This window comes from Salvelinus alpinus, chromosome 14, assembly GCF_045679555.1.
Source record: "Salvelinus alpinus chromosome 14, SLU_Salpinus.1, whole genome shotgun sequence".
In the NCBI taxonomy this organism is placed as follows: domain Eukaryota; kingdom Metazoa; phylum Chordata; class Actinopteri; order Salmoniformes; family Salmonidae; genus Salvelinus; species Salvelinus alpinus.
This window is the reverse complement of record NC_092099.1, coordinates 44536334-44550754: the sequence shown is the minus strand read 5'-3', so window position 1 is coordinate 44550754 and position 14421 is coordinate 44536334. Positions and strand designations below refer to the sequence as shown.

General features: G+C 40.1%; 1 protein-coding gene across 2 annotated transcripts in view; it reads left to right on the top strand.

The window, feature by feature from the left end:
- The first annotated feature begins 5441 nt into the window (after positions 1 to 5441).
- Positions 5442 to 14421, top strand: part of LOC139538957 (guanylate-binding protein 1-like) — a 68028-nt gene continuing 59048 nt past the window's right edge. For both annotated transcript variants that reach the window (XM_071341549.1, XM_071341551.1), the window contains exons 1-5: positions 5442 to 5541; positions 6179 to 6373; positions 11012 to 11139; positions 11812 to 11921; positions 13115 to 13311. In XM_071341549.1, coding sequence (XP_071197650.1) covers positions 6202 to 6373; positions 11012 to 11139; positions 11812 to 11921; positions 13115 to 13311 — 607 coding nt within the window. In that variant the 5' untranslated portion in view covers positions 5442 to 5541; positions 6179 to 6201. The remainder of the gene's footprint in view (positions 5542 to 6178; positions 6374 to 11011; positions 11140 to 11811; positions 11922 to 13114; positions 13312 to 14421) is intronic.

Below are 14421 nucleotides of genomic sequence, written 5' to 3'. Positions count from 1 at the left end.
ATGGTAACAGTTTTGGTGTAACGAGTGTTCTCCTCCTCTTCGTCTGAAGAGGAGGAGCAGGGATTTGACCAAAACGCAGCGTTGTGAAATGACATGATATTTATTTAAACAAGACGAAAAACGAACTATACTTGATAATAAACAAAATAACAAAACGATGTAGACAGACCTGGACGTAAGAACTTACAATACAACGAAGAACGCACGAACAGGAAAAATGACTAAACAAACGAACGGACGAACAAACAAACCGAAACAGTCCCGTGTGGCGCAACATACACAGACACAGGAGACAACCACCCACAACAAACAATGTGAAACCACCTACCTTAATATGGCTCTCAATCAGAGGAAACGTAAACCACCTGCCTCTAATTGAGAACCATATCAGGTCACCCATTAACCAACATAGAAACACATAACATAGACTGCCCACCCAAACTCACGCCCTGACCGACTAACACATACAAAAATAACAGAAAACAGGTCAGGAACGTGACATTTGGAAACTTTAGAGTGTTTGCTATCCAAATCTACCAGTTATATGCATATCATATCTTCTGGGCCCGAGAAGCAGGCAGTTTAATTTGGGCATGCTTTTCATCCAAAATTCCGAATGCTGCCCCCTACCCTAGAGAAGTTAACTAACCTCCAGACGAGCTTCAATGCCATACAACTCTCCATCCGTGGCCTCCAACTGTTCTTAAATGCAAGTAAATCTAATGCATGCTCTTTAACCAATCGCTGCCCGCCTGTCTAGCATCACTACTCAGGACGGTTCTGGCTTAGAATACGTGGACAACTACAAATACCTAGGTGTCTGGTTAGACTGTAAACTCTCCTTCCAGTCTCATATTAAGCATCTCCAATCCAAAATTAAATCTAGAATCTGCTTCTTATTTCGCAGCAAAGCCTCCTTCACTCATCTGCCAAACATATCCTCGTAAAACTGACTATCCTACCGATCCTTGACTTCGGCGATGTCATTTATAAAATAGCCTCCAACACTCTACTCAGCAAATTGGATGCAGTCTATCACAGTGCCATCCGTTTTGTCACCAAAACCCCATATACTACCCACCACTGTGACCTGTATGCTCTCATTGGCTTGCCCTCGCTTCATATTCGTCGCCAAACCCACTGGATCCAGGTCATCTATACGTTTTTGCAAGGTAAAGTCCCGCCTTATCTCAGCTCACTGGTCACCTTAGCAGCAGCCACCCGTAGCACGCGCTCCAGAAGGTATATCTCACTGGTCACCCCCCAAAGCCAATTCCTACTTTGGCTGCCTTTCCTTCCAGTTCTCTGCTGCCAATGACTGGAATGAACTGCAAAAATCTCTGAAGCTGGAGACTCATATCTCCCTCAATAACTTTAAGCATTAGCTATCAGAGCAGCTTACAGATCATTGCACCTGTACACAGCCCATCTGTAAATAGCCCATCCAAATACATCATCCCCATATTGTTATTATTATTATTATTTTTGCTTCTTTGCACCCCAGTATCTCTACTTGCACATTCCTCTTCTGCACATCTATCACTCCAGTGTTTATTTGCTAAATTGTAATTATTTCGCCACTACGGCCTATTTATTGCCTTACCTCCCTAATCTTACCTCATTTGCACACACTGTATATAGACTTTTTTGTTTCATTTTTTTCTACTGTATTATTGACTGTATGTTTTGTTTATTCCATGTGTAACTCTGTGTTGTTGTATGTGTCAAATTGCTTTGCTTTATCTTGGCCAGGTCGCAGTTGCAAATGAGAACTTGTTCTCAACTAGCCTACCTGGTTAAATGAAAAAAGGTGAAATAAAATAAAAAATTAAAATCACTGAGCCTGAACCTTGGTAAGGATCTGTGTCTCTGCTTCGTATTTCTGATAGAGTAGAGATAATCAGCCAATTAAGTATTCTCTGATTATGCCCAGATAGCAATTTAGTCGGCTTTCGTTTTTTCCAATGTTGTAAATATAATCCTTTGATTGGTTCATGATTTTTAAAATGTGGATTATTTCTTTTGAAGCAGTGCTGGTGTCAGCTTGGTTGGTTAGGTCCAACACCAGCTGACTGAGAGGGCTCATTTCTGGGCTCAGCTCTTGGGTTTGAAACGGTTTAAATTGGAGACTTGAATTTAGTATGTCTTGCCCTTCTAGTACAAACTAATGAATTGTAGGGCAGAATTAGGTCACTACAAAAAAATATCATTAACATTCTGGCTACACATAAAGTCAAGTCATCCCTCTCACTTACTTCATTCACACTAGTTATATTAAGTAAAGGGTTTGTCCTGCGTTTCACTTAACAGTGGATATGTTCAATAGAAGAGAGGGTCAAAAATAATGTTTTGCAGCGTCTAGACTAGTGTACTGCTGTCTTAGGCCCTACTAAGATCTCTAAATATTCCACCTGTATAATAAAATCCATTCTAACCATCGTGACATTGTCATGATCTGATTAAAATCTTAGCAATAAGGGTGTTTGATGTTTTGCTGGTTGTCACGACAACCATCTAAGACGTCTCAGGGTTAGCTTTCTTTGTTTGTGATAAAAACATTGTAACTATTGGTAAGACGGGTACAAATGGAAAAAGGGTTCGCTTTCTAACCAGATTAAACAAATAGGAGATTCATAATGATCATCTGAACATTTTTCAATTATGAATAACATTTATATCTGGTGCTAAAATCAGTCCTTTATCGTGATCTTGCCCACATTCTGATTGTGCCCACATTCTGATTGTGCCCACATTCTGATTGTGCCCACATTCTGATTGTGCCCACATTCTGATTGTGCCCACATTCAAGCTGTTGAATCTACACATGGTATAACAATGTGTCTCTTATCTGCCCACTGCCACCATTGTGACCAGGTTTCCTTATGTAACGGTGTGACTGAGTTAAATTCCTGCATAAAATGGTTATTGTGCCACCTCCTGGTGGATTAGTGGGTTTACATTGTCTAATACACTCAGTGATAAAAGTATGGGATTCTGGGTAATCCAAAGCAGATTTATGGAGAATTGCTGTGGGTTAGTTGAAAATTGAATGGTCCCGGGATAGAAATGTATAAAGTTGACATTATATCATAAAATCCACATTTTACATCGTACATTAGCAATTTATGTTATTAGTAACTAATGTTGTTGGTTTGGCGTCAAATAAGCCACTCTTTATATGTTATTTGCTGAAGCTCATTTTGCCATGTGGGTTTTATGCTAGCTAAAGTTCCCTCTTTGAAGTTGGTAGCTAACTCAAGAATGCATCTTCTTTAGGAGTGCTGTTATATCCCGTCTAATACTCATCATTCATCCATACTGTGTGTGTCCCATGATCGCAGCTTTGGAAATAAAATAACTATCCATCCATTACTCCTTCATGTGTTGACTCACGGATTTGAGGGCCGGGACCAGGAAGGTCACACTTGTAAGCAAATTATTTGATATTTTTCCTAAGTAATATTTATTTTAAGATACAGTACATACTGATGCCACCTGTTAATGATTTTAGAGAGCAGGGTAATGGTGATTTCAGTCTTCAGAGCAGTCACCCACAGTGCTCCCAAGTGGCGCAGTGGTCTAAGACACTGCATCTCTGTGCTAAAGGTGTCACTACAGTCCCTGGTTTGATTCCAAGCTGTGTCACAAATGGCTGTGTTTGGGAGCCCCATAGGGCTGCACACAATTGACCCAGCGTTGTCTACAAAGCATGTGACAAATAACATTTGGGCTTATGACAACATGGTCTTGGAGGCTACTTTCAGTAGGCTGCTGTGTAGTGTTTGCCATTTAGAGATTGATTTGCAGCTTGACTGTTTCTGGCAAAGAAAATACGAGTCTACGTGAGTATCAGGGATCCACACAGCATTTCAGGGATCCAATGGGCTGAATCCTAACTTTAGATCTGCAGGCTAAACTTATTTCAATTCAATCTATCAATCAATAACAACTGCTGTGCGTATGCATCTCAAGTTTGAATTCTGCCCTATTCCTCCTAGGCATCTCCAAGTCTTTGTTCCACATCTGCACTAATACGCCTGTTTCAAATAATCCATTAATAATGGTCTTAAGTCTGGACATTAAATATTTGAATATCGTGCTAATGCTGGGTTTGAATAAAATATACATACATTTTGTCTCTTGGCACAAGAGAGTGGAATGCATTATCATGGGAATTTAATATAAGAATCAATGATGATTAACTTGTATTATACCATTAGCTACTTTGAGGTGATCCTTTGATCATGGATTTCCCCAATGTGCCTCTTTAAAAACAATGACATGTTATTGTTCTCAGAAAGCAGTCCTGAGCGTGCTGCCAGACTTTCCTGTCGCCATATGCAGTACACTGACTAGTTTTTCATGCAAATGTTTTTACCTTGAGAAATTCTGCACCCAACATCTAAGCTAGATGTAAAATTGCGCGATTAAGATTTCGGCGGCAAAAAAGTCTAAATTAATTACAGATTTCTTTATGCACCATTATTTTGAGGAAGTCACTATTTTGAGGAAGTGGCTATGATGCCTCAGGAGGGACAAACAACAGAACCTGCCAGGGTATTCAGTCATGGCCTCTAGCATTTCTTAATTAGCTATGGTGGAAAACGAGGCCAAATTAGGAAGTACAGTCGTCCATTAAATATTTGAATAGTGTGTTAATGCTTGGTTGGAATGAAAGCCTCCAGTAGGTTAAAACCTTGATAGTGAACACTAGGCCTTGTATTTTGCAATCGGCACAAGAAAGAGAGTGTTATGGTTTATTTGGGGGATTTAATATTTAAAACTCAAATATTTCATATCTAAGTATTAATGAGGATTAACTTGTATCAATCATTCACAAAAGCGTTTGGGGATTTGTGTGTAGGCCATTTGGTGTGAGTAAAATTAGGCCCTAAAATGTAGGCTTAAACACTAATGCCAGATAGATAAAAAATAATGAAGGATAAAACCTATAGATATAAATTACACAACAATGATGATTCATTTATGTATTTTTTATGTATTAGTTTCTCTTTATTCAACCAGACTGCCACCCATCCGCCCTACAACCAGACCACATTTCATTACCCTAAACCTTCCCGCCACGTGGATATAACCACAGAGGTATTTTTCTTTACTGTCTACATTCTAGTCTTACTCGCCCCATACCCTATTCACCTCACCTCTCTTGACACTAACAATGGATTAAAACTGAGCAAATAAGAAATTAATCTCTGTCTTTGTTGTTGAGTGCTCCAACTCCTTTTTGCCTCAAATTAGTCCTTTTTAAGGTTTTTCTTGATGAGCCCTTGTTGTTAGAAGGAATTGTAATTTAGTACATTGTACAGTTTCATTGGCAACCATGAATAAAAGCAACTGGGATTCTGAGGTAGTTCTTGTTATGCCACATTCTTTTAGTACTTAGGTAATGAATGAGTTCCACCAGACAGGAGGTCACTTTCACTTTCACTGTCTGCAGCCTTTAAATAGCCTGCTGCTTGGTGCTTTTGCCATCATTGGTTTGCAGAGGATCCTTGACTGTCAGCGAAAATACGAGTATATGTGAGTATCAAGCCTGACTTTAACCTGACTTCTGATTTCCAAACCCACAGGTATTCAAACTCTTCGCTGGTTGATCTAATCCTGACAAATTGGCTCCATAAAAACTTGGCCTGTGGTGTCTTTACAAATGATCTCAGCGACCACTTTCCTATTGTTGTACTAAAGATACCAAACTGAACAACTCTGATCGTTGTAGATTTATGAAGACGTTAATAATATTTTTTTGCACCAGGAGTTCCTTCGTGATCGGTATTCTTCAGAGTTTATCTATATCAGCTGCATTCCCGACCCTGATTTGTCTGTAGAATTGTTCTCATGTTCTCATGACACACACCAATAGCACTAACAAACCTGTACCTTGATATTTTGGACCAGGCAAGTTAGAGCAGGATTAAAGTACACACCTGTAGAACCAGTTACTACTGGACTGGAGCAGGAGATCCCTGCATTAGAATTTTGTCTTAAGATGCTGTCAAACTATTTACTATTTATTATTGTTACCGATCATTATTGGAATTTAAATGGTTTATGATGGCAAAATGTGTTGTATTTTGCTATTGACACGACAAGGAATAGCATCATAGAGGTTAAATAAGTATTAATGATGATGAACTTGTATCAACCATTTACTTTGTAGCGATCTTGTTAAGCCACTTGACCATGGACTGCCCAATGTGCCTCGTTAAAAACGCCGACGGAGAACTTCGCGTAGAACCAGAGGCCATCAACTACCTGATGGGACTGAAACAGAAAGTCGTAGTTGTGTCGGTGGTCGGGCTGTATCGCACTGGAAAGTCCTACCTCATGAACAAGCTGGCTCAGAAGAGAAGTGGTGAGAGACAATTATATCTTTCTATACAAACAGGTTTGGACATCATCTGTGACTCAGTCTATTTTGGTAACACTGTACATTAAGTTTCTCCTACTACTCTGAAACTACACAGTAATAACTGTAGTAACATAGTGGAACAGGGATTCCTGAAACTCGTACAATATTTGTATGGCAGGAAGACATTAACTGTGCTTAACCTCTTAGATTTAATGGCAAAATGTTGATTTCCGCCAAATTAGACTTACCCAAAAGTAACTGCCATTCATATGTAATTAGATGATTCTGACATGCCAACACTTGGTATATTTGGAAAAAGGAGATCTGGGAGATTATAAGGAAATGATCAGACGATAGATAGGAGTTACATAGTTCAGAATACACAAGATCAAGCACACACAAAATAATTGTTTATTTTGTATTTTGAAAGTCATCTTTCATTGACAAGCTATAAGTGAATTATTGATTCCCAGAGCTGGAAACACATCAGAAGGCATCCACATCATGTGAACAATATCAGAAACAAAATGGGATTGATAGACCTAACAACTAGAAATGGGCAGATGTTTTAGTTAAAGGTGTCTGGTGTGGTCACGGGACGTTTCCAAGTGTCCCTAAACCTCTCCAAAGTGGCATATGTCTGTAAATTAGATAATTCCAGTGCTATTTCATATCTGCAATCTTTAAATGCTATTTGTTCAGTATAAAAACACAATATCTACCATATTTTTACCATATTTTTTATTTTATTTAACCTTTATTTAAGTCAGTTAATGTTACCGATGTGAAATGGCTAACTAGTTAGTGGGGTGCGCGCTAATAGCGTTTCAATCGGTGACGTCATTCACTCTGAGACCTTGAAGTAGTTGTCCCCTTGCTCTGAAAGGGCCACGGCTTTTGTGGAGCGATGGGTAACGATGCTTCGTGGGAGGCAGTTGTCTATGTGTGCAGAGGGTCCCTGGTTCGAGCCCAGGTAGGGGCGGGGAGAGGAACGGAAGCAATACTGTTACATTAAGAACAAATTCTTAATTAAAACGACGGCCTACCAGGGAACAGTGGGTTAACTGCCTTGTTCAGGGGCAGAACCTCACTCAAACTGGGGTGGTGTTATGGGGTATCCAGGGTACATTCAAGGGCCCTTTCAACCTTTCAAAATTGTCTGAATGTGGTATTTGCACTGCTTTTTCACTCTGGTTGTGCCTATAAGTTATTGTTCACTATTAAAACTAAATTTCTACAACACCAACCTCTCTCAAATGTTGTGGTGGTGTCGGGGGACATACAAGGGATATATCCAAATGGTTTTCAACCTCTCCAAAGTGCCTGAATATTTTAGCCTAGGCACATCCAATGTATTGGCCCCACATACAAATGAACTGTTTACAAAAACAACATAAAAGGAACAGATATACATTAAAGAATATATCAACATGTCTTATCAAACACAAACTTGGTTACACATGTATCCTTCACAAAAAAAAGTGCAAAAATAGACATAGGCTGAATTATTTACAAAATGGCGTTCGTGTTTGTTTTACATCTCAGGTGTAGATGATTAGATTTCACTTTCACCGTAGCTTGTGCATGTTGTGTTATTGAAGCAGTCTCTAGAGACAGGAAACAAAAAGAGAACTGGCATTTCGGACAGAAGATCTGGCGTTGCACCCTTTTTTCCTGTCTGTGTTTAGTGAAATGCCTGCAGTTCTTTCTTTTTGTCTTTTGGCATGTGTGTTGGATAGTGGCACTCACTTTGAGTGGGGAGGGGGGTCTTGTGATGGTTGTGAGGTTGGTTTGGGCCCACAATTCAGCCATTTCCCACACCAGCTGTTATCGGAAGGCCAACTGGGAGAGAGGGGTCTGACTTTTTGTTTTGGAAATTTGCTTGTGGAGAATGAAAACATTTACTGTAGCAATGTAAACAAAGTGGTAAAGAAAAGTCTTATACCACTTCCTGGTCTTGTGGAGGACCTGGTAGTAGCCTATCAGAGCATCAGATAGGTTGACACGCCCCCATGCTGGAATTGCAGTCCTTCACAGAAACAGGAATGGGGACATTCTTCCCTTTTCACCCTCCTTGAGACATGGTTGTTATTGAACGCCTTATGTTGTGTGATGAGCATGGATACTTCCCTAGTGTCCTTCTGTTTCACTAAAAGCAGCTTGTTGAGGAGAGGTGGCTCCCAAATGTCATCATCCAAATCCTCTGCATCCTCTCCATTGAGAGTTTAGTGGCCTCTCCAATGGCCCTGAGAGTTTAGTGGTCTCTCCAATGACCCTGAGAGTTTAGTGGCCTCTCCAATGGCCATGAGAGTTTAGTGTCCTCTCCAATGGCCATGCGAGTTTAGTGGCCTCTCCAATGGCCATGCGAGTTTAGTGTCCTCTCCAATGGCCATGAGAGTTTAGTGGCCTCTCCAATGGCCCTGAGATTTTAGTGGCCTCTCCAATGACCCTGAGAGTTTAGTGTCCTCTCCAATGACCATGAGAGTTTAGTGGCCTCTCCAATGGCCATGAGAGTTTAGTGTCCTCTCCAATGGCCATGAGAGTTTAGTGGCCTCTCCAATGGCCATGAGAGTTTAGTGGCCTCTCCATTGGCCATGAGAGTTTAGTGGCCTCTCCAATGGCCATGAGAGTTTAGTGGCCTCTCCAATGGCCATGAGAGTTTAGTGGCCTCTCCAATGGCCATGAGAGTTTTGTGGCCTCTGCAAAGTAACAAGGATGAAACGTAGAACAGTAAACAGTGAACTAATATGAAACAAAAGACAATAACTACTTTGGAATTGTATAACATGGACATTTCTTGTTATAGGCTTATGTAAACTAAATCCAAAGTACAAAAAGCAGACAGTGTCACGAGAATTTTCAATCACAATGATAATAACTAACAATCAATAAACTTTGACTAATCCCAGAGGTTCGTAAGACCCTGGGTTTAATAATAATTAGGCAAAGACTCAGTTTATTTAAAAGGTTAGAACAGTTTATTCACGAGAGCGCTCTGAAATCAAAAATGCAAACACAGTATTTATAACACACACACAAACAAGTTCAAATCTTAAGCTACACCTTGCTCAGACAGTCTGTGTTTTTCCACTACACAGATACATTGTTTCTTTAATCTACAACATGTTTCATAATTTTCTGCAAGCCTAACAGTTTCTCCCCTCCACGGGTGGAGACAGAATGTACTGTAAGGAACACAATAGTACAACTTGTCTGTCGATAGCTCCTGTTATCATTTGTTTCCCACTTGCACCCTGCTTACATACTAAAAAGGAGCAAAAGGTCCTTGTTCTAATTCTGACTAAAACTACACACACCATCAGATTATAGATTTATGATTCTTATAAATTTCATACAATTATATGGTTTCAGGGTGGAATATTTTAATCATTAACTTTAAGCATATAATTCCCTTATCAATTAGCTATATAAAGTACAGTATATATGTAAAGTCATGACAATAATTTCCATTAAAAAAAGATCTAAAAATTATATTTCCTTTGAGAAAGAAAAATAAATAAATGTATAAAAAAATTACCATGGTCACAATCATAACCTGTCATCTCCATCTCACATAATTAACTAAATAAATTCTGCACTCTGAACCACAAATATATTTGTGATGTTGTTTTATTGGAATTTGCAGCTGTTGTTGGTAAATAATTAAATCTGCTGGCGTCAGAAATTACTTTCTCAACTTTGAAAACCTTTTTAAAGAGAAGTCAAACTGAAAAATGTTCTCTTGTCTCCTAATTTCTCCTGGTTAGTCTGTTGTCTGCAAAGGTTGTTACATTGTAACTACATAGTAATTAAAAAGATAAGGGGTTAAATAAGGAAGACACATCTCAGTTGAATGCATTGAGTTGTACAACTGACTAGGTTGCGTTTCAGATTATTTTGTGCCAAATGGAAATTAATGGTAAATAATGCATTGTGTCATTTTGGAGTCACTTTTATTGTAAATAACAAAATAATATGTTTCTTAACACGTCTATATTAATGTGGATGCTACCATGATTACAGATAGTCCTGAATGAATCATGAAAAATTATGATTATAAATATCCTACCCCCCAAAAAAGATGCTAACCTCCCCTAAGATTGTAAATATTGAGAGGTTAGCATGTCTTGGGGGTATGAACTTCCTCATTCATCATTATTCACGATTCATTCAGGACTATGCGTAATCATGGTAGCATTCACATTAATGCAGAAGTGTTTAAAAACATATACTACAACAAAAGTTACTCAAATAAGACACAAAACATTATTTAGCATTTATTTCTAAGTGAATTTTGTCCCAATACTTTTTGTCCCCTAAAATGGGGCAACTATCTCCCACTCCTCCCCTAACTCTGGTCTGCAGTAGTTCTGGTCTGCACTAACTAACTCTGGTCTAGGGCTTTGCTAGTAGTTAGCTAGTTCTGGTCTGCAGTAGTTCTGGTCCGCAATAACTAACTCTGGTCTCGGGCTTTGCTAGTAGTTAGCTAGTTCTGGTCCGTACTAACTAACTCTGGTCTAAGGCGTAGCTAGTAGCTAGCTAGTTCTGGTCTGTGGTAGCTCTGGTCCAGCTCTGTAACAGTGTTATAAGCCGGTATAATATTTATACTGTAAATGTCCTCAATAATCTCTGTTCATTTAGGTTTTGCCCTTGGAGCCACCATCCAGTCCAAGACTAAGGGCATCTGGATGTGGTGTGTCCCTCATCCTGAAAAAACAGACCACACCCTGGTGCTGCTGGATACAGAGGGACTGGGGGACGTGGAGAAGGTGGGGGGTCAAAGTTCAATCTCTTTACAATCCACATTAAAGATTCATATTCCTCTTAGATTACTAACCAAGCACAGTGAACACATATCTGCACAATCATCATGTAAATTAAAGTATTACTTAGTCAGAGATCCAATACATGTTGGAAGGCCCTAAAAATGGTCAAAGACTCCAGCCACCCTAGTCATAGACTGTTCCCTCTGCTACCGCATGGCAAGCGGTACCGGAGCCCCACGTCTAGGTCCAAGACACATCTAAACAGCTTCTACCTCCATGCCATAAGACTACTGAACATCTAATGAAATGGCCTCCCAGACTATTTGTGTTGCCCCCCCTCTTTTTACGCAGCTGCTACTCTCTGTTATTATCTATGCATAAGTCACTTTAATAACTCTACCTACATGTAAATATAACCTCAGTTACCTCGACTAACCGGTGCCCCCGCACATTGACTCTGTACCGTTACCCCCTGTATATAGTCTCACTACTGTTATTTACTGCTGCTCTTTAATTATTTGTTACTTTTATTTCTCATGTTTTTTTTTGAATTTTCTTAAAACTGCACTGTTAGTTAAGGGCTCGTAAGTAAGCATTTCACTGTAAGGTTGTCTGTTGTATTCGGCGCATGTGACAAATAAAATTTGCATTGATTTGACGTGATACTTGTTTCAGGGGGATTCTAAGAATGATGCCTGGATCTTCTCCCTGGCCATTCTGTTAAGCAGTACTCTGGTCTACAACAGTCGAGGGACCATCGACAATGATGCTGTGGAGAAGCTTCAGTATCCTTTGGGTCAACATTTGGCTCCATTCTGTGGCATCTTGTGGACATAATGTCACGCCCTGACCTTAGTTATCTTTGCTTTCTTTATTATTTTGGTTAGGTCAGGGTGTGACGAGGGTGGCATGTGTGTTTTTTGTCTTGTCTAGGGGTTTTATATATCTATGGGGTTTTGGTATTGTATAAGGTTTATGTATGTCTAGGTGTGTGTAGTTAGTCTAGGCATATGTAGGTCTATGGTGGCCTGGATTGGTTCCCAATCAGAGGCAGCTGTTGATCGTTGTCTCTGATTGGGGATCCTATTTAGGTTGCCATTTTCCAGTTTAGTTTGTGGGTTATTATCTATGTGTTAGTTGCCTGTGTCTGCACTTGTTTATATATAGCGTCACATTCGTTTTGTTGTTTTGTATAGTTTGTTTAGTGTTTCTTCGTAAATAAATAGAAGAATGTCATTCACATCACGCTGCGCCTTGGTCTCCTCCATTCAGCGAACGTGACACATAATCTGTTGTGGTATTTGATATGATAGTTTGCTTGTTAATTAGGATTGACAGTCAACTCAGACATATTAGTGAAAGCCTAGCTAATGGTGATGGCCATTTTCATACATTTTTATGAATATTTTTAACATTATTTACTTGTAGGCTATAACGAATCATTGATATGGTAGAGAATTTAAATAATGCACCAACTAAATATGTTCCATTTAATTAAATATGCAAGTTGCATATGTCGTGTTTATCATTTACATTTAAGTCATTTAGCAGACGCTCTTATCCAGAGCGACTTACAAATTGGAAAGTTCATACATATTCATCCTGGTCCCCCCGTGGGAAATGAACCCACAACCCTGGCGTTGCAAGCGCCATGCTCTACCAACTGAGCCACACGGGATCAGTACTACGTAGTAATTTATTTCTCTGGAAACTGTAAAGGGTTTGAGAAATCTCAGGATGCCGGTTCCCGGGATTGATTCTTAGCTTTAGTGAACATGAAGAGTTGGTGTTGACTAAAAGCAATGTCTGTGACTTTCAAACAAATTAATTTACTGTCGGTTGAAATCTAAACTGAAAATTACTTATTTTGTTTGGTTGTTTTTAACTTCCCTGAAATTCAAGCCCCTGTACTCAAACTGTGCATGACACTGACATGAGCTTTGGGAACTCCTGTATCAATCCTCAACCGGTCCTATAGATATGTGAACGAGCTGACAGAGATGATCAAGGTGAAGTCTTCCACTGACAATGAGGAGGAAGGAGAGGGCACCCAGTTTATGCAGTTCTTTCCTAATTTTGTGTGGACTGTCAGAGATTTCACTCTACAGCTGGAGATCAACGACAGAGAAATCACTCCAGACCAGTATCTGGAGAATTCCCTGCAACTCAAGAAAGGTGATATTGATTATTATTATAAACCAGATAGTTTGAGTTCTAGATGCTGATTGGCTCAAACAGCATTCCAGCTGTGTGTATATCAGACAATATACCACGGTATGATGCAAAGCGTAGCGTTATGACTATAACTACTGTTCCCTGAAGGAGTACAACATACTATGGGGAGTCGCACTCTCCAGACTTCGGTTGAATGATCTACAATCACGCCTGACTAGGCCAAAGAAATCCTGGGACTGGGAGAGATTCTTCCACCAATCTTGACAACTGTGTGTCTGAACATGGAGATGGGACACTTTTCATCCAACTCATATGTGGGAGACACAACAGTTTTTACACCTGTGAACACTGTGGAACTCAGTTGAAAAACCTGTGTTCATGTACCAAGGTTTGCCTAAAGCCTGGCCCACTCTGGGTACAGAAGCTCCGGCGATCAGTGACGAGCCTCACACGGTTTAGGCGGTAAGATGCGTTCCGGCAACCGGCTGGCACCCAGCGCTGGAAGGCATGCATTAAAAATAGACCGAGGGAAAAAGCCTTGTCATGGAGGTTACCCTACCGACAAGTCATAGCTACTGGCGTCAAAATACCTTAGCTGTAACATAGCTGGGAATGGGACAGACAGCTGTTGTAACAGACAGGAGCGAATCGTAATTGAATCTAATACCCAGGAATTAAAAGAGTTGAGCTGGAGACAGACAGCTCCTTTGGGGGCTCATATGAACCACAGAGACTTTGTGTAGGATAATAGGGTGGTCGTGTCCAATCCTGCTCGTTCCCTCAACTCCACTACCAGCAACTAATCACCTATAGAGCCCATAACCTGTATAACTAGACACCAGAGACCAGTGAGATACAGGCAGGGATCAGCAATGAATCTCAGTAATGAGCCGCCTTTGGGGGAGGGGCGCCCCCTTGTGGACAATTACCCAACTTCTCACTCTCATTCTGGAGAGCTTGATATAGCCCCTGATATAGCCCCTGAACCCCGTTGACACCGTGGAACGTGGGGTAACAAAGGGGGGAACATTAAACATAGACAAGCTTCCAACATACATAACATAAATAGTGGTATAATGAGACTATACAACCTGCGTGAAGCAAATAGGG